This window comes from Anas platyrhynchos, chromosome 4 (genome assembly GCF_047663525.1).
Source record: "Anas platyrhynchos isolate ZD024472 breed Pekin duck chromosome 4, IASCAAS_PekinDuck_T2T, whole genome shotgun sequence".
NCBI classification, from domain to species: domain Eukaryota; kingdom Metazoa; phylum Chordata; class Aves; order Anseriformes; family Anatidae; genus Anas; species Anas platyrhynchos.
In genome coordinates this window covers 55,935,983-55,958,074 of record NC_092590.1, presented here as the reverse complement: position 1 = coordinate 55,958,074, position 22,092 = coordinate 55,935,983, and the positions used below count along the sequence as shown (strand labels likewise).

Genomic DNA, 22,092 nt, shown 5'->3' with positions numbered 1-22,092 from the left:
GCATGGGATGCGCCCTCGCTGCTGGGTTGTGCTTGGGGACTGGAGCAGGACACTCGGCAGCCAGGTGTTTGCTCGGGGACACCTCCGGCCGCTCCCTGCCACCCTGTTCCCCCGGGGGGCCGCCGCTTTTCGCCTCAGGGCCCCCCCATTTCCCCGCACCGCCGGGGAGGCCCCGAGCCCTGCGGCGGGCGGGCTCCCCGCCGCCCAGCCCGCTCCGTGACAGGGCGGGCGGCAGGCGGCCGCCTCCCGGGGCGCTCCCTCAGCTCTGGCAGGGAGGGGGAAGCGGCGGCAGCCGGAGGAACCCCCCGGGGAGCCATCCGTGGGCTCGCCGCCCCCCGCTGCGGGCTGGGCTCGGCTCCGCGCAGCCGGCGGCCCCTCCTGAGCGGCGGCGGCGGCAGAGCCGGGCTCCTCAGCGCGCATGCTCGGCGCCGCCGCCATTTTGGTGGGGCCGGGACTTCTCCAGCAGCGGCGGCGGCGGCGGAGCTCGCTGGGCCCGGCTCGGTGGCGGCGGCGGTGGCGAGGAGAAGGAGGTGGAGGAGGAGGTGGAGGGAGGAGGAGGAGGAGGTGGTGGGGGTGCCCGCTGCGGAGATGGCCAACATCGCGGTGCAGAGGATCAAGCGGGAGTTCAAGGAGGTGCTGAAGAGCGAGGAGGTCAGAGCCTCTCCCCGTTGTCCCCCCCTCCCTCCCGGGCCGCCACCTTCCTCCCCCTCCTCCTCCTCCTCCTCCTCCTCCACCCCCGGTGCTGGCGGCGGCCCCGCCGGTCCCCCCCGGCCCCACCTCCTCCTCCCCGCCGCCGGGGGTGGGCCCGGCCCGCGGCTCCGGGGAGGGGAAGGGAAGGGAAGAGGAGGAGGGCGAGGCCCGGGGAGCCGGCAGCCGCCGGGCCCTTCCCCCCGGGGGCCATGGGGGGGGAATGGGGATGTGTGGGGGGAGCCCCCCGTGAGGGGCGGCCGCTGCCGGGCCTGCCCCGCCGCCCACGGCCCTCGCCCCCGCAGCCGAGGCCCTGCCCGCTGGGGGAGGCCGGGGGGGGCTGGGGCTGGGGCAGGGAGCGCCTCGCTGCCCGGCAGCGTGCCTTGCACCTCACCCTTGTGCGTTTCTTGCAGGTAAATCCCTCCTCGCGGAGGGTGCTTCAGTGCAGAGCTTGCGTTTCCCCCCCCGTGTAGGTTCTCGCCTTCAGGTGGATGGATTTTTAAGCCTCACGCGCCTTTCTGTCTCGCTACCTAGCCCTCCTGGCTTGCTCAGCAGAGTGTTTCTGGAATGGTGTGCGCCTGAGGGGCGTGTGGTGGTCGGTAAGGCAAGCTGGCTGCTTTCAGGGGGGATCAGAGAAGTTTTGGAGCTGTTCAGGGCCTTACACGGCAGCTTTTTTGCAGTGTTGCATCAGTGCAGCTTCTGCTGTGTCTGGGGCTGAGTTGGCGAACGTCAGCCAGATAGGATTTAATAGTTGTGTCGTCATTGTCGTCCTACTTGGGATGATGTTGCAGGTTAGATGCTTGTGAAATGCTAATGTGAGCCTGGAACTCCTACCGCTGGTGCTTTAGAAATCTGGACACATTCACAGAGGACAAGCTGAGAGGGTATTTTTTTTGAAGATGGTGATGTTTTAATGAAAACGTGTTCAGGGTAGCAGTAGGTGATGTGCTTTAAAATTTAGTGTAGGAACAGTATTGTTGCTATGCAGCTTGAACTATCCCCTAGAAAAACGTAAGGGCCTTGTTTTACAGCTGCCTTTAGAGCCCAGGCTGCTGTCACCAAGTTCCTGCACACTGACTACAGAATTGCCTGTAAGCTAAGAGAAATTTCTAGGTGGGTATCTTCATACCAAAGCTACAAAGACTAGACCTGGTACCCCATATAACAGCTGATCCTGTGGGAACAAAGAAGACTTGATTTGATAATGCTGTATAACAGCTTTAAGACACCTTCCCCTTGCTTGATGCAGGGAAAACAAACAAAAAACATGTTCTCCAGTTCAGGGTGTGGGGGAAGGGGAATCCATGCCAAATTTTCTTACTCTAGAGGTTGGTCCAGGAACATTTTTTCTCTGTTCCTGTTTTAGTCTATGCAGTGAAGAGCTCAGCATAGAAAGCTGGAAATAAAGACCATTTCATAGTATTATTTAAACTGAGCAAAACTTCCCACAAGTAATAATTATGAAATATATTATGAAATTTTAAAGTTATAACACAAGAGTTTGATATTAGCAAGCCACATCTGAGTGTTATATTGGCATAGAAGCGTATAGAACTGCTGCTTACAGGATATACTACCTGCATCTTGAACATGGAACTTGGGCATTCATAAATGCTTAGACAACCAAATTCTGTTGCGAATGTTCAAAGGCGATCAAACTGTGATGTCAGTAGTACCACTAAGCATGAAAGTACGTGGAATGAGATGATGAATAGGGAGGTATAACTAAGTGTACAAATCAAAGAGGAAAACAGATGTTTTCTTCTGCATAATTTGTGTGCCAAGAGGAGCCTTAAATATTGCTCCTTTAAAAAAAAATCACAAATGGTGATGCTAAATTTGTTATTTAGAAGTTTAAGTCTCTCTGTGAAGGCAAAGTGGCTCACATTATCTGCTCTCAAATTATTCTTGATTTGATGCTTTGAGCTACACCTGAACATGAAGAGCAGCCCCTCTGTTTCTTGCAGATGCAGTAAGAGCACAAATGCCTGGGGGGAGTGGGTGGGCACACTTGGAAAGAATACAGAGGGAGTCTGCTCTGTCTTCCAGCACTCATCTGGGGACTGAAATAGGGTGGTAAAACCAGAAATGTTTAAAAAGGAGAAGCTGGATGGTAATGAATCTCTTCTGCAATTGTAGTGTGTATTGGAAGCACCAAATTTCACTTCTAAATATCAGTGCAGAAAGAGTTCTGAAAAGTGTGTTTATCCTTGCTATAGATAAGGTGTACTATTTTATATGAATAAATATACTTGTTGCTCTCTTTTTCTAATATAAATGATGTTTCTGGGAAGTCATTAAAACAACTTTTAGACATGGCTTAATCTCTGGCTTACAGGTAAGAGAAGGGATATTTTGGGGAGGGGTTGCAGCATTTAACATCTTTATACACTAGAGCAGCAGAAGCATTTTTTCTGCTTGCTTTGTTTTTTCTAATTTTATTATAAGCTCTCAGACATTAAGTTAAGGAATGGGATATTGTGCATTTAGCAGAGATCCTTGTAGCTTTGCATCTTTTCAAATATTTGAATTAAGTAGGTAAAGCTAACAATTTTTTTGTCAGGAGTGCTCCATACACTTGTGTGTGTAGAAAAAGTTTTAAAATTCTAAGGTAGGTGAGGTGGTGAATCTTTAACAAAGATGAAGCTGTTAGTCTAGGTAGTAACTTGACAAGTTAAATGTGATAAGTTACTGGACTATGCTTGTATTAAAACTTAAAATGAGTAAGCAGTTAATTCACACAATACTTCAAATCCTAGTCTAGGCAAGGCATCAGTTGCTCAACTTTCTCTTTTCGTGTTCTGACATTTCATTAGTTTGTTATCTTGTTGGCTTCATGGCTTAGGCTAAACGAAACTCTAAAGTAGCTAAACACAAAAAGTATGATGCTGCAGCATGATGGAGAAACCAAAAATTGCTGGAGGGAGAGTAGTAGCCCAGTTTTTTCATCTTCCTTTTTGATAAGTGGCTGATGGCTTTGGTGGAGGTTAGTCTTATTTCAGAATAAAGTTCCTGGAATGCTGCAGTGGGTAGCCAAATTCTTACCTTCTTTCTGTTTATAAGCAGCTGCCTTAGGAGGGGAAGAACCTGGCACTTAATTACTAGAAACACTGAAAAAATCTTGTGGTCATTTAAAGACTGACGCTGAGAAGTGGTAGTAGTTCGTCGGGCACGTTAATGTGATTTTTTTTTCATATTTTAATAAGCATCACGTGTTGTGCTTGAAAGGAATGGTATTATGCTAAAGAAGTTTGAACCCTTCATTGTTTTTTTTGTGTAGAAATGTAAGTTTTCTGGTCCTTTGTAAGTCAAAGGATAGTCTAGGTAATGAAACCACTACTCTGGTACTGAAGGTAGCACACTGGTAAACACAGCCTCCTCCTAGCAAGGAGAGAGTTGTTGATGTCTCTACCACAAAATGTTTCTCTCGTGTGTATCAGAATGCAGGAGCTTATCTGTGTGGGAGGTAAACCCAGATAGAGCTGAGAATAAATTAAACTCAACAGCAGTTACAGAACATGAATATCTGCACCAGCAGATAGGTGAAGGAGCAATTAAAATTTTTAAATAAAAAAATTAAAATAAATTTTAGAAATTTGTAACTAAAATTTGTAACTAACTGGAATCCAAAATAGCTTTCAAGTGGAATCAGCAGCTTGGTGGCAAAAATTTAGGTACAAAAAATTTAATTAGTTAAAGTTCGGTGCAACTTTTTTGCTATTTGGAAAAGCCATGAACTGGGGCTTGAAAAAACTTCATTGCTTTGTTCCTATATAAGCAGTTTGGGGTGCTAGAAAGTGACTTCACTAAAATGGAGGTTTTTACTAGTAATTGTGCTTTGGTGTTGTTAGAAAGGCCTGCTGGAAAGTGGATTTTCTCCCATTTGTTACGTAGAACCAAAGCAGATATAAAGGAATGAAATGCCTTCTGTTATGGCTTTAAATCAGCAGTGTTTAAACAGTGTCAATTTTCTGCTCATCTACGTGTCTAAGCTTTGATTGATAAGAATGGTCTGTGGAGGGCAGTCCAGGCTTAGTGAATGCAGCTGGTCTTTCTGAGTAGAGCTAGAGAGGGCCTGGTTAATTTAAGAAATGTTTAAAAATTAGAGCTTTTAAACCAAAATCATTGTGTTGGTACCAATGTCTGTTCAGCATCTCAGAAAACTTGTGTGTGATACCAGATAGGGCAGGAGGGAGGCATCAACGCGCTGGAGCACAGTCTGCTGTGCAGAGGATCCCATGAACTGAACCTCGTGGAGTCGAACAGTTGAGTACCACGTCCTGCATCTGGGAGGAGATGGCACCGTGCATCAGTAGGTACAGGCTGGGGGCTGATGAGGCAAAGCAGGTTAGCAGAAAAAGACCTCTGTGATGTAGTGGACGTCAAGTTGAAGACACTTCAGCTGTGGCCTTATGGCAAAGAAGGCCAACTGCATACTGGGTTGCATTAGCAAGAGTAGTGAGAGGGTTGAGGGAGGTGGTTCTTCACTTGTATCCTGCACTCGTGAGACCATATCTGGAGTATTGGGTCCAATTCTGTGTTTTACTGTATAGGAAAGACATTGATTTACCAGAGTGACAGTACCATGACAGTAGTCAGACATTGAACCAGACTGGTCAGAGAGGCTGTGAGACCTCTGTCCTCAAAACTCCATCAGTCATACTCTCTATCTTGTGCTGCTCGTGTTGGACCCACTCTGAGCAGGAGTTGTGGGACTAGATACCCTCCAAATATCTCTTCCACATGATTCTGTCTGTAGTGTAATATATATAGTCTTACTTAATTATTAGTGATTTTTTTCCTATTTGTGGAAGAAAGTAACACAGAGGCTACAACTGTGTCACCACACCTGGCAAAACGTTTTCCCTGGAAACAAACTGAAGAACGTTTCAGTAGAGTTTTTGTCTACAGAAGTTTCCACTATTGTAAGGCAATAATGAATCTTCTTTGTCTTTAAATTAGAAGCAGTTTTTTCTTCTTTTTTTTTTTTTCTGGTGGATGCAAAACTGTCATAGTTCTTAGGTCGAATGAGTCCTGGGTTGGAATCATGAAGGCAGAAGGGATGTGAGAGTCAATAACGCCTCTTTAAGCTGCGTTTCTCTGAAATGTGAAGATCTTTAGAATAGCTGTTTGTGGTGTCCTCTGTACATTGCTGGAAGGAACTGTCTACTCTGTATTTCAAGCTCTGCCTGTGATTATAGGCAAGACAAGGTTTAGAGCTGTTTCTTACAATCAGAGGTCACCTAAAAGGATACTGAAATGCCTTTACTGTGCACCTTTGGTTTTCTTAATCCACGGTGGTATGTTTGGTTATGTCTTCCAGTCTGTACTAGGAAATCATAGAATCATCTAGTTTGGAAAAGACCTTCGAGATCATCAAGTCCAACCATCAGACTGACCTATCAAATCCTCTCAGTAAACCATGTCCTTTGGACTCAGGACAGATCCGTGCACCTCTGCCTTTGAGGGAGCTGGTCCATAAGTCACTTTTTTTTCTTGGTAGCTAAGGAGCATTTTGCTCAAAACAAAATGCATTGATTAGGGTGTTTTAAGAAAAGTGCTTACTAGTCTCCCTTCTAAGGTGATCTTTCTGAATTACTGCTTTACTTATATTTTTATACTTGTCATACAACTGTGCTTTTAAAGTATGATGTAGCTGCTAATAAACGCCAGCATTATGAAAAACACTATGTAAATTTATGATTCAGAATACTTAATGCATACTAGTGATCGTTTGACCAGACCTGTGAGTTGGCCAAGCATTGGTAATGGGAATATTTGTGCAGGGAAGACAAGATCTACTGCTCCTTCCTGCCTTCAGTTAATGGCATTTTTCTTGTTAATATGTATCCAGCTGAGCCCAGGTTTCTAGTGAATGGTCTGTATTGGTTGGCAGAACCGCAGAGATACTGGGAGTTAATGGAAAGCAGGAAAAACTTGGTTTCCATTGAAGTTGGGCTCATTCGGTTGCCTCTTGTAATCTCTTAAAAACCTGGGGAAAGACAGCGGTCATTGGTTACGGGACAGGGTTAGGCAGTTTAGGATTAGGGGTTAGGCTGCAGCTGCCAGATGGTACCTTCCAAGCACAGCTCTGTGTGGACCTAAAGACATCAGAAACCAGCCCATCCTTTAACCTTCCCAGTCTCCCATTCATTCTTCTGTGCTTGTTTTCAGGTGTTTGGCTTTAATAGGAAAGAAGTGTACGAGTTCGAAGGTTAGTTCACTTTACTCAGTCTGAAACTTAAAGAAACTTAATGTTTTATCATAGTAACTTGTATAATTAGGAGACTGTGCAAGAAAGTACTGGTTAAGTCCAATCTTGAGCTGTGTCTAATGGTCTTTCGGTTGCATTAAACTTGTTAAATTAGTGCAGTGCTTAGTGTAGTTCTTAAGTTACTTACCTGTTAAGTGGCTTCTAGCTTGTTTTCATGATCTAACAAGGATTGTTGTCACTGCTTCATTTTTACACTGGTAAAAATGAATTAGACTCTCAATGGTATCAAATTGAGAAAATGCTTCTGGTTAAGCTTTAATACACAGGCTTTCTGTATCTGACAAACTAGGTAAAACTTTGCATTTTAGATGAAGAAAATAAGCAATTTAGTTTTTTTATCTCAAAGACTTTGTGAATTTTGAGAAATCTTATTCTCTGGGCACTCTAGGGACATAGTCCACCTTTGTGCTACTAACCTAACAAGCTTTTCCCCTTCATATGCTATCAATACGATATTCATATGATACCCATATCATATGAAGGACTATGAGTGTTAATAGTTGTAATGTTTGAATTGGGAGCACCTCAATCTGCTTGCCAGAAGTATTTCAGAAAGTGGTTATCCACATAATAAACAAAGTACCTCTGTGAGCAGCAAAAGTAACATTGTTAGAGGGCTAGGTCTGTGTCTGTTACTGTGTTTTAACAGAATTGTACTAAGCCTGTGGATTGTTCCTCTGGTCATCGGTGTCCACACAGGAGAGAGATGTGGATATCCCTGGTTATAGAAGAAGCTTCATTCAGTCCTTCTGCTTCTGACACCAGAAAACTCAGTCAGTCACACTGATTAACTCCAGTTTGACTATGCTCGTGTCTGAAACAGCTGAGCTCACACTGTACATCCCTCTTTTGTTGGAAGGGTGGCATCCTATCTACTTTTGTCTGTTGTCATGAGACACATAGGAAACATTTTTATTTATTTCATCATCTCTCTTTATTACTAGCCAGTAAAACTAATAGTTCATTAGAAAAAAAAAATGACTAATGATTGTGTAATTATAGTTGCTGTGGAAAATTGAGGTTTAAGGTAACATGCCTTCAGAAATGGGTTTGTACAATGATTTATGGGGAGAAAACAAAGAAATAGATTTTAGTTAGGTAAGCGTTTTAGTTCAAGTTGAATCAAGACCCAGAATGAGAGACACAAATGTATTAGTTTTAGCTAGAAATGAACTGTGAGAAAGTACTTTTAGACACATCCCAATGTAGCAAAAACTTCAGTAGTGGAGGCTATTAGGAAATAAAGTAGCGCATACAAGTGGAAATCACAGTAGCTGTGTTTTATTTGCTCCCTTTCTGGAAACTCTGAGCCTTCATGGCATTTGAGTAAGCCCTTTCACTTTGGAATAAGGGTGTCCATATGGGAAGCTAGCACGGAAAAACTGTTCAGAGCTATTTCCACATCTTCAAGCTCTGGGACTGAGTGCATTGGCATAATCGATTTAAAACGAGCTGAATCCTGTGATTCCTTTGTATGTAGAATTACTAGCAACCTAAGCAGGGCAGACTTACAGAACCGACTGCAGAATCTGCCTCAAATGGTTTTGTGTTTATACAGTGACTAATTCAGAGTATGATTCAAACTGTTTATTAAAGCATCCTTTTAACTGTAGGGTTTTTCAGTTGTTTTGCATCAAAAACATAACTATGCGTGAAAAATGAAGGACATGCATCTTGCATTCCTGCAGAATTGCCTGTTCATTCAGGCTTTCCTGAACAGCATTATCCAGAGCAGGGGTCCCTAACTGGTGCTCAGTATATCAGGGCCACTCGCATTAGGTTCAGCTTCCACTGCTACAGGTCCTGCTGTGATTAATGCTTCTAGGTACTGTAAATATCACGCGTAGTTAAACATAGACACAGCCTACGTCTGTGTGAGGGTCCTTACACCAGTACAAGAGTGCAAGTATGCTGCTGTGTGCACAGCTTGCGTGGTGTGGTTAGACTGGTGAAGCTGTGCCATCCCCAAGAGTGGGACAAGTGATGATTGTGTAACTGCTCCCGGAGCTTGTGCTGGCACAGCTGTGTCAGTTACACCTCTGCGTGCCCGTGACTGACACAACTATTTTGTCAGAAATAGTTTAGACAGGCACTAGAGCTGAAGTTTCAGAATTCTTTTAAGCTGTCCTAAGGCAGTGCCAAGAAGCGGTGTCACGTTCCTCTTGCAGCCTGGTCTCCTCTTCCTACTTTCATGCTCCTCCTAGTTGCAGTTCATGCTGAATGAAGTAAGAGTTGAGTTAAAAAGAAGGAACCTTGTTAATGAGATAGCTGTAACCCAGGTGGCTGCTGTGCAGTTGGATGAATGCCTGCACAAAATCTTACCCCCTTCTTTATGCTGTTTCCAGCAGGACCTTGGCAGCTGGTCGGCGCTGCCCTGATTTTGGTAGGGTGATGTTTGAACAGCTGAACATTAGCAAGAATGGCATTTAGATACCTTAAAGTTTTACTAAGACTTGGTGTTATGCTAGATCTAGCTCATGCAAAATGAGGATGTTTAATACTGATGTTTTCTGTTCTTACAGAAAAAAAAATCCCCCAAGTACTGTTCTTGTATGTAAATACAGGTAATAACACAATTTTAAAGCTGATACAGGTTTAGTCTCTCGTTAAAACACTTCTCTAAAGAAAAAAATTAGAGATGCATTTAACATAAAACTGTGATAAATAAGAAAAATTTCGTAGGAGTCTATTGCCAGTACTACAGAAATATTCCACAGTATTCGTATTTGTATCTCCTTAAAGGTATTTGTATATGAGTTACATATTAGTATATTGATGAATAGACAAAATTCTTTGCTATTAGTATACAAAACTAACTTAATTTTTCTAAAACATGCATAACAAGGAAACGTGAAACAGTGAAGTGGAATAGAATGTGAAATGTGAAGGATTCTCTAGGATTCGATTTGAGAGTTTCTGGATGAAGCTCAACGTTTCTGAAGTAGGATTTGCCATTTTGCTGCAGCGTAGTGCCTCGCACTTTGGTTTGCTTTCTAATAAAGTGATGCGTTCTGCCTTTCTGCTATTTTCCCATTTCTTGCCTAAGGGTGAGCTAACTGGATGTGATGTGCTTACCCTGAGCTGCTCTGGGAGAGCAAAGGGTAGAGAAGATGAAGCCTTGGTTTGCAAAGAAGGAAAGCCAGGGAGGTGAAAAGGGAGGCTGGTGAGTTGACTTGACTTCTTAGCAGCCTAAGAGGTGAGCGTTTGAGTTTTCACTTCTTAGGGGTGAGCATTTGAATTTTCAATTCAAAAAATCGGGCATATGGGAGAAGAGAGTCTCAGCTGAATCACTGGGCTGTAAGTTGAGAGAGCTAATGCTATTGTTTAAAAAAAGCGTAAGGAAATAACTTGGCAACTCTGACAGAATTAATCTGAATACTTTACCAATGCCTTGTAAACTTGTGGATAACAGGATAAGAATGAACTTGTTTTCGTTTCTGAAGTTATTACCGTTAATAATGATGCCTAGTGGAGAATTTGAATTGTTATATTTGTATGGAGCAAACTTCTTATGCAGGAATCAAAGGCCTAATGTTAAAGTAGAGTCATGCTGAGAGTAAGTAGAGCTGGTTGGTTCTATAACCCCATGCAAAATTTCTTAGCTGTATGCCATCATCCGCCGTTATTAAGTTTGTGTTTTGTAGCTGTGACTGACATGGAGATATTTGGGGGGGTTGTTTGCTTGTTTTTGTGGTGTGTTAACTAATATTTTATGTGGGAAAGAAATGTTGAGGAGGACAGTACATTTTTATCATCTTGCATTAACGTGTTCTTGGGTTGTTATGTTATCGTTTTGTCTTGGCTCCTTTTTTTGCTTTTAATCTTTTAAGGAATCTTTTAGATTTCTGAGTGGAAGTGTTTGACTAATAAAGAGGATAGTTGGCTATGAATAACGTACAAATAAAGAGTGGAAAAAAAGGCAGATTGGAGAAGAGACGAGGTGGCATGGAAGGCTCAGGAGAAAGGATGGATTAAGTGCAGAAAGCAAACAGAGCCCTCTGAGGGACTCCTTGTTAATGCTTGTAGATCATGGTGAACACAAAGAACAGGGCTCTTCTCTGCGGAGAGGGATGTTAGAAGGTACAGAGCTGCTCTTCAAAAGCAGTTTAATAGATTAGGGAAGACTACTGAGAAGTCCTCCCGTGGCAGAATTTACTCTTCAAGGTTTCTGCTGGAATGGCTTGTGTGTCCTACACAAGGAAGGTATTCAGATAATAAGACTCTACAGCATAATCTTCTGCATTTTTTTTAAGAGCAGGCAGGCAAAGACATGTCAAAGTGTTAGAAATCGATAGCTGCTATGATAAGTGTGATTTAATGCCCAGTCTTCGGGAGATGTTCGCAGAATGACTCCTCAGGAGTGATTGATTCCTTTGAGTTTCCTTTTTAGGGAATGCTTTTGTGATGGTTAAAAGTTTACATGAATCTTCCCCGACTGTTCTCCCTCACTCCATCCTTGGATTTAATTGCCATGCAGGCAGGATAAAATGGGGTAAACGTGGCTATAGCAATGCAGAGAGTCTCAGCAGGTGGGGTGGTCTGAGAAGAGAAGCTTCTCAACTCGAGCACTGGTGTGAAGCAGGGGAAGTGTTTAAAGGAGGAGGAAAAAAAGAGGCGATGCCTAATCTGACTAAAATATAAAGGGGAAAAAAAAATGAGGAAATGGCACTGTGCATTGAATATGTTGCTTCAACACTCCTTTTCCTTATTTATTGTCGGTCTTGATCAAAATCGTTTTCAAATGAGATGGTGGGAAGTTCTGCTGGTACAGCACAGGGCTTGTATGCGCCTAGAAGATCTTGGTGTGGATGGAGTGTTTTCATCTTGGCAAGGAATACTAGTGGGAACTGTGTTATTCCAGAAGTTAACTTCTTTGGACTACAGAAATTAATGCTGCTAGTGATGGCATGGCTCAAATATTTGAGGAAGTGTTAGCCCAGTGATTTAGTCACCAAATTGCTACTGAATCAACAGGAGGTGGGGCTATTTTGGACTTGACGTGGAAGAGCAATAAGGTCTTGGTGGGAGAACTGCTTCTGGACAGTCAACTCGTGTTGTGTTGACTCATAAACTCATAAGCTGGCTCATAAATTGTGCAGCTAAGGTGGTTGTGGTGGTATCAGAGGCAGGTTTTTGGAGCACTGGACAGAATGCTGCTGTTGGTAGCTTTCTAGAGACAGCTCTGATGATGGTGCTGGAGGCCGGGGATTTATTCAGTTAGAGCTGCAAAAATGAAGTAATTTTATCCTGTGTGATCCTCATTAAGGGGAAATATTGTAGGAAAACACTCCCCATTTAATTGGTTGAATAATCACTTCAGAACAGTTAAATATTAGTTATTACTTGAGGGGTGTAGAAAACAGCAAGGATTGGCAAGGTCAAGCTGAGTTGCACCTTGAAAAGGCTGCTGGAATAGCAGGGAATTGCATTTCTGTTTACATAGCTGAAGAAACATGGGTTATATGGGGGGCAAGGCAGAACCTAAGCACTATCCCCGAGCTATATTATTACTCTGTATGCTGTGACAGTGTAATGCAGCCCGCTGTGCTTCAAGGCTGTGTACCAGGGAGCGGCCACAGCTATCACGGTAAGCTCAACATCTTGCAGGAGGGGCTGGACTCGCCAGCTGGGAAGAATGGATCACAGGGTTAGAGATGGGTTGCTCTTCTCTACCTCAGTCAAGAGGGGCTGCTGTGTGCTAATTGGGTTGGAAGATGAAGGTAGCCAAGCTGCTACGTCAGTGTGCAAGGTCTTACAGAAAACACTGAAGAAAAGTGAAAATATTAAGTAGAAAATCAAGTAGTAGCATGGGTTGACTGTAGATTGTATCATTGACGTTTTCACCCCTTTTGCTCTTGCTTCAGTCCTCAAGATGCATAATTGTGGGTTTACTTGCAAAGAACAAGAAGTCCTGCTGTAAATTTGGAGCAGCTGACAGCAGCTTAGCAGTTGACAGCCCGGAGAAACCAGCGGATGTTAGAGTGATTGCAGGACCTGAGCAGGTAGCTTTAGTGACCCGTTAACTAACCGTACTGGTTATCTAAACCAATGTGCTTTTCTGGGAAGTAGGGACAGCACCTCTGGTGGCACAGTGCAGGTGCTGAAGAGGAGGTAACTGGGACTCTCAGGCTTGATCTGATCCTTGTGCTATGGAAGAAGGCAAATGGGCTTTCAGGTGTACTGGCTGTGATGTGTCTGCAGCGAGTGCATCAAAGTGTGCACAGCACCGATTCTGAAACTCCACGGAATTCCTCTGCACAGGGCTAGCTGGGTGGTAGGGGACATAAAACGGAGGAACTGAAAGAAAACAATTGTGGAGAAATTAATTTCAGCTTGCTTACAGCAAAATGAAGGCTGAGAAGGGAAATTGATATAAATATAACGAGAGAGGAGTAAATATTAGAGGTAACGAAACTTGTTTAAATTGGAAAATAATGCTCTGACAGGAATGGGTGGGTGTTAATAGATTGTAATTTTGCCTAAATCTGTAGTTGAGGAGGTTTTTAACAGTTGTGAGGTTGTGCAGTGACCTGCTAATTAAAGTAGTGATGGGATTAAAAAAATAAAGGGGGGGAAGCTTGGAAAGCTTGCAAGAGGCATTGGTTACCTGCGATTGATTTGGGGTCAGAGTCTGGCAGTGCTTGGCTTTCTGGGGGCAGTCTGCCCTTCTGCTGCTCAGTATTACAGGGACAAAGCTGGGAAAGGGTCCTTGAAAGAAAACTGTTTTGGTTGATCTCTGGTCAGGCAACTTCTGTGAACAGTAGCAGAAAAGAGAGCCAAGCTGAAAATTTAAAAATGTGAGGACTATAATTTCATCAGTCCTATTAATAGCATCCTTCCCTTCTCTGGTGTCTTAGCTAAGGTCATGTGAGATGACACAAGACCTGATGCTGAGTTTAAAATTAAAAAAATATATAAGTTTAAACAAGCAAAACTCCTGTTGCTTAACACTGATGTTAAATTTTGGAGGTGCATGGTGCGTTCTTAATTTGTGTTGTGGTTGACTCTCTTGTTTTTTTGAAGCGTGCTTTTGCTTGTCCTCAACTATGCAATTGCAGGTTCTTCCTCCTTCATGTGGGTTAAGGGATTTTCACCCAAGTTTCAAAGCAAATGTGTGTCACTAGAGATGTAAAAAGCTCCCAAATCATCACTGCATTAACTTGTTGGAACTTGCATTTGGTATCATTTACGTGGTGAAACTATTACTTAGTTTGATTTAAAAAAAATAATCTTTTATAGTTGTGAGCAACTGTGGTCTGGAAGACACCTTTTTTGGTGGGAGGAATCTCTAGCATGTTTATGGAAAGGAAATAGAGATTAAGTCCTAGCTGTTTCCCTTAACAGCTTGCATCATGTCTAAGAACCAGCTGATGGCAACCATCAGCTTCATGTTGTAAAGGTCTGGAAAGATGGCACAAAGGCATTGAAGAAAATAATGTTCAATTCAGGAAATCCCTGATGTATTCAGTGAGCATGGTATATGGGATTATACAGAACAAACCTTCAAGAACATACCTCTAAAAATAGAAAAAACTTCATAGTGTCTCTTTCTAAAAAGAAATTTTGCTTCACAGTGTCCAAAAAAGATGTTACTGCCTGAAGGATCTGTATGAATTTCATTAATGCTGCTCTCTGGATTTGGAAGGCAAATTCAATGGAATGTATAGCTCTGGCTACACACTTCTGAAAAAACATATGTTTTCCAGAAACTACTTTTCAGTATCAAAATCCAGTGTTTTTATTTTGTAGGCAAGTTGGTATGGGGTGTGAAAATGCTGAGGAGGTGACAATGAAATTCAAGTGTATAAATAAAATAGTACCTTATTTCTAACTATTAAAGAAAACATGATCTTAAACAAGGCTACAATATTCTGTTTGGTTCATGATATGGTTCAGAAACAGTGAGCACTTCGTTTGGGGAAGTCTTTCTGTGTCCCAGTGAAAGTGACAGATATGTCTATTATTAATTTCATAGCTCTAAACAAGAAAACAAAAAGCAACATGTGATTAAGTCAATGTAATTTTAGAATAATTTAGAATTCATAGCTAATTTGACAGATTGCAATGCCTTTTAAAATGTAACCAATGAATATAACTGTAGCTATTGCTGGGTTGTTTTGCTTATTTTAGCGATAGTACAAACGATGCTGAATTTTCTAATGCTTCACAAACTGTCTTTTAATGGAGGAAAACTCCAACTGAAAGATAGCCATCCACTTCGGGTTACTGAATTAAAAAATAAAAATGACTGAAATTTGAAGTATCTTATTTTGGGGGAAATCTGTATGTCAAATGCTTACTTACGACTCTTTGTTTCTCTGTTTATTTTTAAGACGAGCAAAAATCAAATTAAAGTAGATCTTGTAGATGAAAATTTTACAGAATTAAGAGGAGAAATAGCAGGACCTCCGGACACACCATATGAAGGCAAGTAATATTTTTGTGTATGCAGTCATTGCGTACTTCATGTGTCGTGAGATACTTTGTTTGTAAATTAATTTACAGCATTAAAATGTAGAGCTATGTGTTTTAAAATCTGATTAGCTTTTTAAATACGAACTGAAACATTTTTCAAGCTTAAAGTTTAACTTCTCTGTTGCCTGAAGATGCATCTGTTCTACAGCAGGACAGACTGTCCGATATCAAAGGTTAGTTTACAGGTATAAGCTGTGCAGTATGACCGGTGCAACGCTGACTTTGTTTACAGGTCTAACAGTTTTAGGTGTCTTAGCATAAAGAAACTAAGTTTCATGGTCTAATGTCACTATACATTCATTTCTGTGGTGGTTATTCAAAAATCTGTTGTGTTATCCTGTCTGAGAGAGAGATGCTATTGCAAGCTAAATCTGGGATTAATCTCAGGCATCCCTGGGTCCCAGTACTTAATTTGTACTGGAGTGGGAGACTGTTGTGGAACTTCGTCTACAGCTGTCTTCAAAAATTACCTTACTGACTTTCTAGTTTGTTAAAAGCTGATATCAGTAGTCATGCATCTCTGCCTCATCGGTTTAAAAAAAAAAAGAAAGGTAATTTTAATACATACTTAAAAACAAAATACCTGGAACTGATCAGGTATGTGCTCTTAGCTTCTGAGATAGCAATTTACCCAGTAGTGCTTGTAACTGCCAATGTTCTCTTTGTGTGTAATACCTACTGAGCTGGCAGAGACACCCTTTGTTAAAGTTTCTTGATGACAAATGATGGTGGCTTTTAAAAGATTAATTTACTTTCAAATGGTATTTTATCCAAATTTCCCATGCCTGTCTAGTGCAATTTGAGTTTTTAGCTAAACTTCCCTTGAGATATTTTTGTTTACTGAATGTTGGAGACAAATTGTTTTGATGAAGATTAAAACAGTTTTCCAAGTTTTCAGTTACTCTAGTTGCTTTGTGTCTCGAAGCTAAGATGGAGATTTGACTATTGCCTAGGGATCGGACACAGGCTCTCTGTCACTAGTCTGAATGATAAATTGTAATCAATTGGGGAAAGGATCTGAAAATTGTTGTCAGTATAGGTGTACATCCACTCAAAAGCCTCAGTGGTTGCTGATGAAAATCCACTTGTCACAGCTTAACTGAGAAGGACTCCCCTTGGGATCGCATCCACAGCAGCACCAGACTTAGAGTAGAGTCTCCCAACAATTCTGGCTGCTATGACTGAGCAAAGGACAAGGAAACAACCTAATAAAGGTTGATGCTGGAGAATATTGAGCAGGATGGAAGGTGTTGGAAGCTGAGGAGAAAGGAAATGGGTCTGGGAAGAGTGTAGAAAAGTGGAAGTATCTAATGTAGTGATGCTTGAGTCCTCCAGAACTTGAGTCCTCTCTGCTGTCAAGCAAGTAATGACAGTTCCCTTCTCCCATATCTCCATAGCCTCAGCTCATCAGTCACTAGGATTTAGTTGACAGAAAATGATGTCTGGAAAGAAGATAATTTCTTCTGGTTATAACATGTGCTTTCAATTTAAAAGGAGAATTATGCTGTGGACCTAAAATACGTGGTCCTTCTGGTAAACCCACTTGGAAGTGAATCCTTTTGCTTTGTGGAGCAGTTCGTTTGAAAACAGAATTGGTCTTATAAACCCAAATCTTATTTACAGATGTTAAGATTGCAAAATTAATTGGGTACTAGGATACATCTGAGTTGTAGAGGTTTTTTTTTTTTGTTTGTTTGTTTTCCTCATAGTTCATACTCCTTGGGTGAATAGGAGTATGATGGCTTGCCATTTTTTTCCCCTCCAGGCCAGATTTATCTTGGTTTATAAAATGGGTCTTTTTTGGAAAATGTGTTGAGGGTTATTTGAGTGAATGATGTGTTCACGTGTCACAAAATTAAACAAACAAACAAACAAAAAAAAAACTTTATAGCAGCTCATGAAGAGAGTAAAAAAGGTTTTAATGCCTGTCTGCGGAACTGAAGTCTTTGCCCACGTAATGCAGCTAGACCAAAATTTCAAAAGCTGAGCACTGTGTGTTCAGCGTATCCTAATGAAAACCAGCAATCCATGTTTAATGCTGAATTTGTTGATGTGAAGTGCACGCAGGCATACTTGCATGCATACATACGTGCTCTTATGTTTAATGATGAGGATGAAAGGATACAGTAAATACCCCATTTTGTGGGGAGTGGGGGAGAATTGTTAAATATACTGATTGTGGCAGGGGTACCATGGGAAACAATGTGACCCCGCACTTCAGTCTGCAAGGCATATGCCCCAAAGGGCAAAATCAGTTTCTGTCAACCCAAATCCTGGTGTTTCCTGACATCTGTGTGCTTTACTTTGGAATGTTAATATTTCTGTAACGTTGTAATTACATAAGGGAATAAATGCATGAAACCAAGGGCTTGCCAGTGTGTGTAGTTTACATTTTATGACTAAAGCAGTAATGCATACTGCATAATTACTAGATGATTTCCTGTCATCTGTGGTCTGAACAACACAAGTACTTTATGGAGAAAAGCTAGCACAGCCATTCATGTCAGACAATTCCCTGCTACAGGAGGGAGTTCTAGGGCTGTTGAGAAGTGACAGAACAATAATATTTATCACTGACCACAACTGATGGGGTATCTGAAAACAAACTGCAGCTACAGAGTTCTTTTATAGGCCACGCTGGGACACCGGTCTGTGTATGACTGAGAGGCAGAGTGCAGTCTATTGTTGACAAATTTACAGCTTTTATTTTTTCCGTAAGTTGTCAATTGATACTGATGAATTTTCAGACCATGGCAAGACAACTGCAATTTAAATGCTGTTGCATTCCATGTTAAAACACCTTTTTGGAGTGAGGACCTATAAAAGTCTATGTTAATAGCTGCTGTGTTTTACTGGAATTCAAGAGCTTTTTTGATAATTTTTAAACCCTGTGTAACCAAGGTATTAATTTCAAACCAAGTTTGCATGTAAACCGTGGTAATAGTGGAATTTATAGTAGGGCATTTCTTCAAGGAAAACTATTAAAACTTACTTTAATTCTGTTTTGAGATGTCCTTTCCGGGAGTACAGAAGGAATGTTCTTCATTAGTGGCTAACTCGATTTCAAGTATTAAATTTTAGAAAAAGTCATACAAATACATGCTCACTTTAAAAATAAAAAATCAGAAATACCAGGACACGGCAGTTAGTATGCTGTTCACTTGCATATTAAATTTAGGATTGAGGAACTGACATGGATTGTCCAGGTTTGTTCAGTTTGTTTGGTCTTCAAGCCCATATAGCTAACTGTAAACTTCAGTGCACAGCAACACACTTGATAAATAATATTGCCAACTCATTGCTCCTTGCAGTTTTTAAAATTTCCTGGAGTTGTCAGTCCAGTTTCCAGCTGGAAAACTTTGGCAGCTAAATAGACTATTATGGAGAAGGCTGTAATAGACTGTCTTTTACAGGCAAATTTTAATAGCAAGCAAAAGAAATGATAATATCCAAGGCTAGGCATTATATTGCATTACAAAATGGCATGGCAGTAAAATTGTAACAGGGATCGATGAATTTCTGTAATCCAGCAGCAGTTTAATTGGTCTGGTTCTTGCTGAAAAATTGCTGCTGAATTGTACTTTGGTTCAAACAAAAGAAAAAGCAAACTTAAGGTTTGTTGTTGTAAATGTTAAGTGTCTTCAAAAGTATTTCGCCTGTGCTGTATTGTAAGTGAAGACAAGCAATCAATTTAGAAATTAACTATGACGATTTTGGGCTTACTGGCCTTGATGCTGTTGTAGGCTCTTCTAAATCTTTTGGAGTTACCCTCGAATCAAGCGAGGAAGAAACACTTGCAGTAGGCAGTGTAAAATACCAAACTCACACTAAGCCGTTTCAGGTGTACTGTGTTTAGACTTAATTATATTTAAAAATGTGAGAGATGTTAGTGCCTTTCAATATGTATTCTGGCACAGATTAAAAAGGTGCCATAGGCTTTAGCTGTTCAGAGTGTTTCTTGAAGTTTTTTTCCTGCATGTGGACCTCACTGCCTATATTAAGACTATTTGAGAGCTGTTTTTGTATAGAGCTGTTGCAGAGTAAATCACTCTTGAAATCCTAAAGAAAAGTGATTGTAAATACTTTAATTCACCAAAATTTATGAATCATAGCAAAGTATATTTAAGGATAGAAAGAGTTTCAGAACAGAGGTAGAATAGGGAAAAAAATAGCAAGTGAGGAGCAATGCTTTCAGTTTCTATAAAAGCTAAACTAATGTCTAAATTGGTGTATCTGTTTTGTTCTAGTCTGTTCTTTTCATCGTTAAACTGCTGCCTGGCAAATAATCTCGAGTGAGTAGGCAGAGAGTTTGAGATTGCTCCAGAAGACAGAAGTATTGATAGAAAGCTCGAATGTTAACAAGACAGTAATTGAAATAGACTTAGGTAATAATATAGTAAAGGGAGAAGAAAAAAATGTTTAGAGAAGGGCAGTAGAAGATTACATCCTCAGAGCTCTTGCTATTCTTCATTACATGCTCTTAATTCTACAAACTATGTTAATAGCACTAGTATGTAAAAGTGCCGAATTGGAATATAGTTACCATCTTCAACTAGTAACATGAGAACTTACTTTAAGTAGTACTGGAACTTCCTTTCTTCCGAAGTATGGTAACTTTTCTTAGATGGCATCCTTGAACATTCTGAGGTCTGGAAAGCTTAAAATGAAATACAAGTAATTTCAACTGTGTAATGTGGAGGGGGAAAAATTCAACCTTGTTGGTAGGTATGAGGCATCAGGAAACAGTCAAAGTAACGTTTCATATTTACCCTGTCCGCTTTTGTGGCTTTTCATTTCATTTGGTATTAGTCTTTGGGATGTTTTATATTTTGTTATATTTTACTTAAATAGAATGTGCAAATTATAATACTGAAATAAGTAACTACAAGTGAATGTACACATTCAGTATACCTAATAAATATAGATTCTGATTTGCATAAGCCAATATGACTTTTAGATTTTGTTTATATTCATTTATTTATAAAGTATGCAAAATCTGGAAGTATCTTCTAGGTAATACTTCTGAGTAAATTTAATTACTTGAAAACCTCTGCATTTAGAAACGTGGGCTTTGCTCACAAAAGACTAAGCTTGATTAATACTCTGGTTTAATTTCTAATTTGCTTTTGTCTTTTGAAGGTGGAAGATATCAACTAGAGATAAAAATTCCAGAAACATATCCATTTAATCCTCCTAAGGTAATATAAACACATTTTGGTAAAATAGTTTGTCTAACAAGTTGTTTTGAGTATTATTTATTTGCTTGTGTGTATATCTGTGTAGTACTTACCTTCTGTTCCTCTAGACAGATGTTGGGGCTGTCTTTTCTAGGTAGAAATCACGCAGGATGTGTAACTGTTCAGTCAGATGTGTAACTATTCAGTCAGAAATACCCTCTGATTATTCTTCAGAGTGCAAGCTGGTAAATTCTGGACAGCAGTTTACTGACGCTCCTGTAATTTCTTTTTGGCAAGATACAGCTTTCAGATAGTTCTATTTGATGCAGAGGGTATTGATTTCTGCCAGCCACACCTCAGAATCGCTGAAGAAATGCTGTATTAGATAATTGTTTATTCTTTTAATTCCTTAATTACTTTAATTCCTTAATTACAATTAATAACTCCATAAGCTATATCTGGTGAAGTCTTGGGTTTAACCTGCCAAATTTCTAGAAATAATTAAATGCAGCTAGACGTGCAGTTGTTATGACCTGCAGGACCAATAGGAATAGTAATATCTTACTGTAACTCCACAGAAGGAATACATAAAATTGTAAAAGTGCACAAGGATGAGAGATGTGAAAAATATTTAAATTTACTTGCATGTTTCTGGAACTTAGTGCCCTTCCAGTTTTACCGCATCTTTTTGTGTCTTTCTGGCATTTTCAATTTGTCTTTGCTTCAATCTTAACTAGATCAGAACAGTGTTCTTCCCCAGCTGTGTGCAGCTGCGATTTTATATTCCTGTACCCTTGTTTAGTCCCTTCTTCAGGGGTTTATGATGAGTCAGCAGGCTCCTGAGTTATCTTACAGCTGTCTTAGAGCTTCTTGATTGGCTTTCTGGTTAAGTCTGAAAGATTTCTTCGATTTAAGAATGTCCTACATCCTGTTTTTTTTTCACTCTAGTGTGGCACTGAGAAGGAAATAGGGAAGAGGAGGAGGGGAGAGGTGTCAGTAGCTCTTAGCTCTTGTCCCTTGAGTGACTTCCTTGAGTCTGGAGTGAAAGACATGGTTCTTCTTACTGAAATGTCCGTTGGTTTCAGTTCTCTCATCTGCACGTGTTCTGGTGGGAGCTAAAATAAGGGAGGCTGAAACTGGCCATAAACCCTGAAAGATGGGTCTATGGACCGTGGTTTAATTGCTGCTTTAGGGCTTGGTGCTCACTGCCAAGGCTTATGGGTAGCTGTTAGAAACTCAGTGCACTGTAGCATAGTACTGCTTTTTCTGGAGTAGGAATTTGTGAATTGGAGGCCTTTTTGCTTGTGTCTAGCCCTGCCTTTCATCTGAAAGATTTCTTTATCTTGTTCAGAATGTGGTTTGACAGCCATTGTTAACCTGCATTCACTGTGAGAAAATACCCAGAATTTACATGGTGGGTTTTTTGTTTGTTTTGTGGTGTTTTGTTGTTGTTTACAGAGTTGAGGCAGACTTGATCTC

The 22,092-nt window shown here is 41.0% G+C and overlaps 1 protein-coding gene and 1 long non-coding RNA gene across 7 annotated transcripts in view; one reads left to right on the top strand and one right to left on the bottom strand.

The window, feature by feature from the left end:
* Positions 1-436: 436 nt before the first annotated feature.
* Positions 437-22,092, top strand: part of UBE2K (ubiquitin conjugating enzyme E2 K) — a 40,609-nt gene continuing 18,953 nt past the window's right edge. Inside the window, exons 1-4 of one of the 5 annotated variants that reach the window (XM_027457223.3) lie at positions 437-651; positions 12,826-12,963; positions 15,295-15,388; positions 20,576-20,634. In XM_027457223.3, coding sequence (XP_027313024.1) covers positions 589-651; positions 12,826-12,963; positions 15,295-15,388; positions 20,576-20,634 — 354 coding nt within the window. In that variant the 5' untranslated portion in view covers positions 437-588. Of the gene's footprint in view, positions 652-866; positions 1,101-4,968; positions 5,004-6,861; positions 6,902-12,825; positions 12,964-15,294; positions 15,389-20,575; positions 20,635-22,092 lie in introns of those variants that run through there. The other 4 variants (XM_072037701.1, XM_072037702.1, XM_027457224.3 and 1 more) reach the window with 4 other exon arrangements.
* On the bottom strand, positions 8,842-21,508 carry LOC140002491 (uncharacterized). 2 transcript variants are annotated; one of them, XR_011809201.1, is made up of 3 exons: positions 20,727-21,508; positions 20,009-20,093; positions 8,842-9,177 (listed from the first exon to the last, which is right to left on the bottom strand). It is a non-coding gene; the product is annotated as an uncharacterized lncRNA (long non-coding RNA). The 2 variants fall into 2 exon arrangements; XR_011809202.1 differs by lacking the exon at positions 8,842-9,177 and adding an exon at positions 13,574-13,712.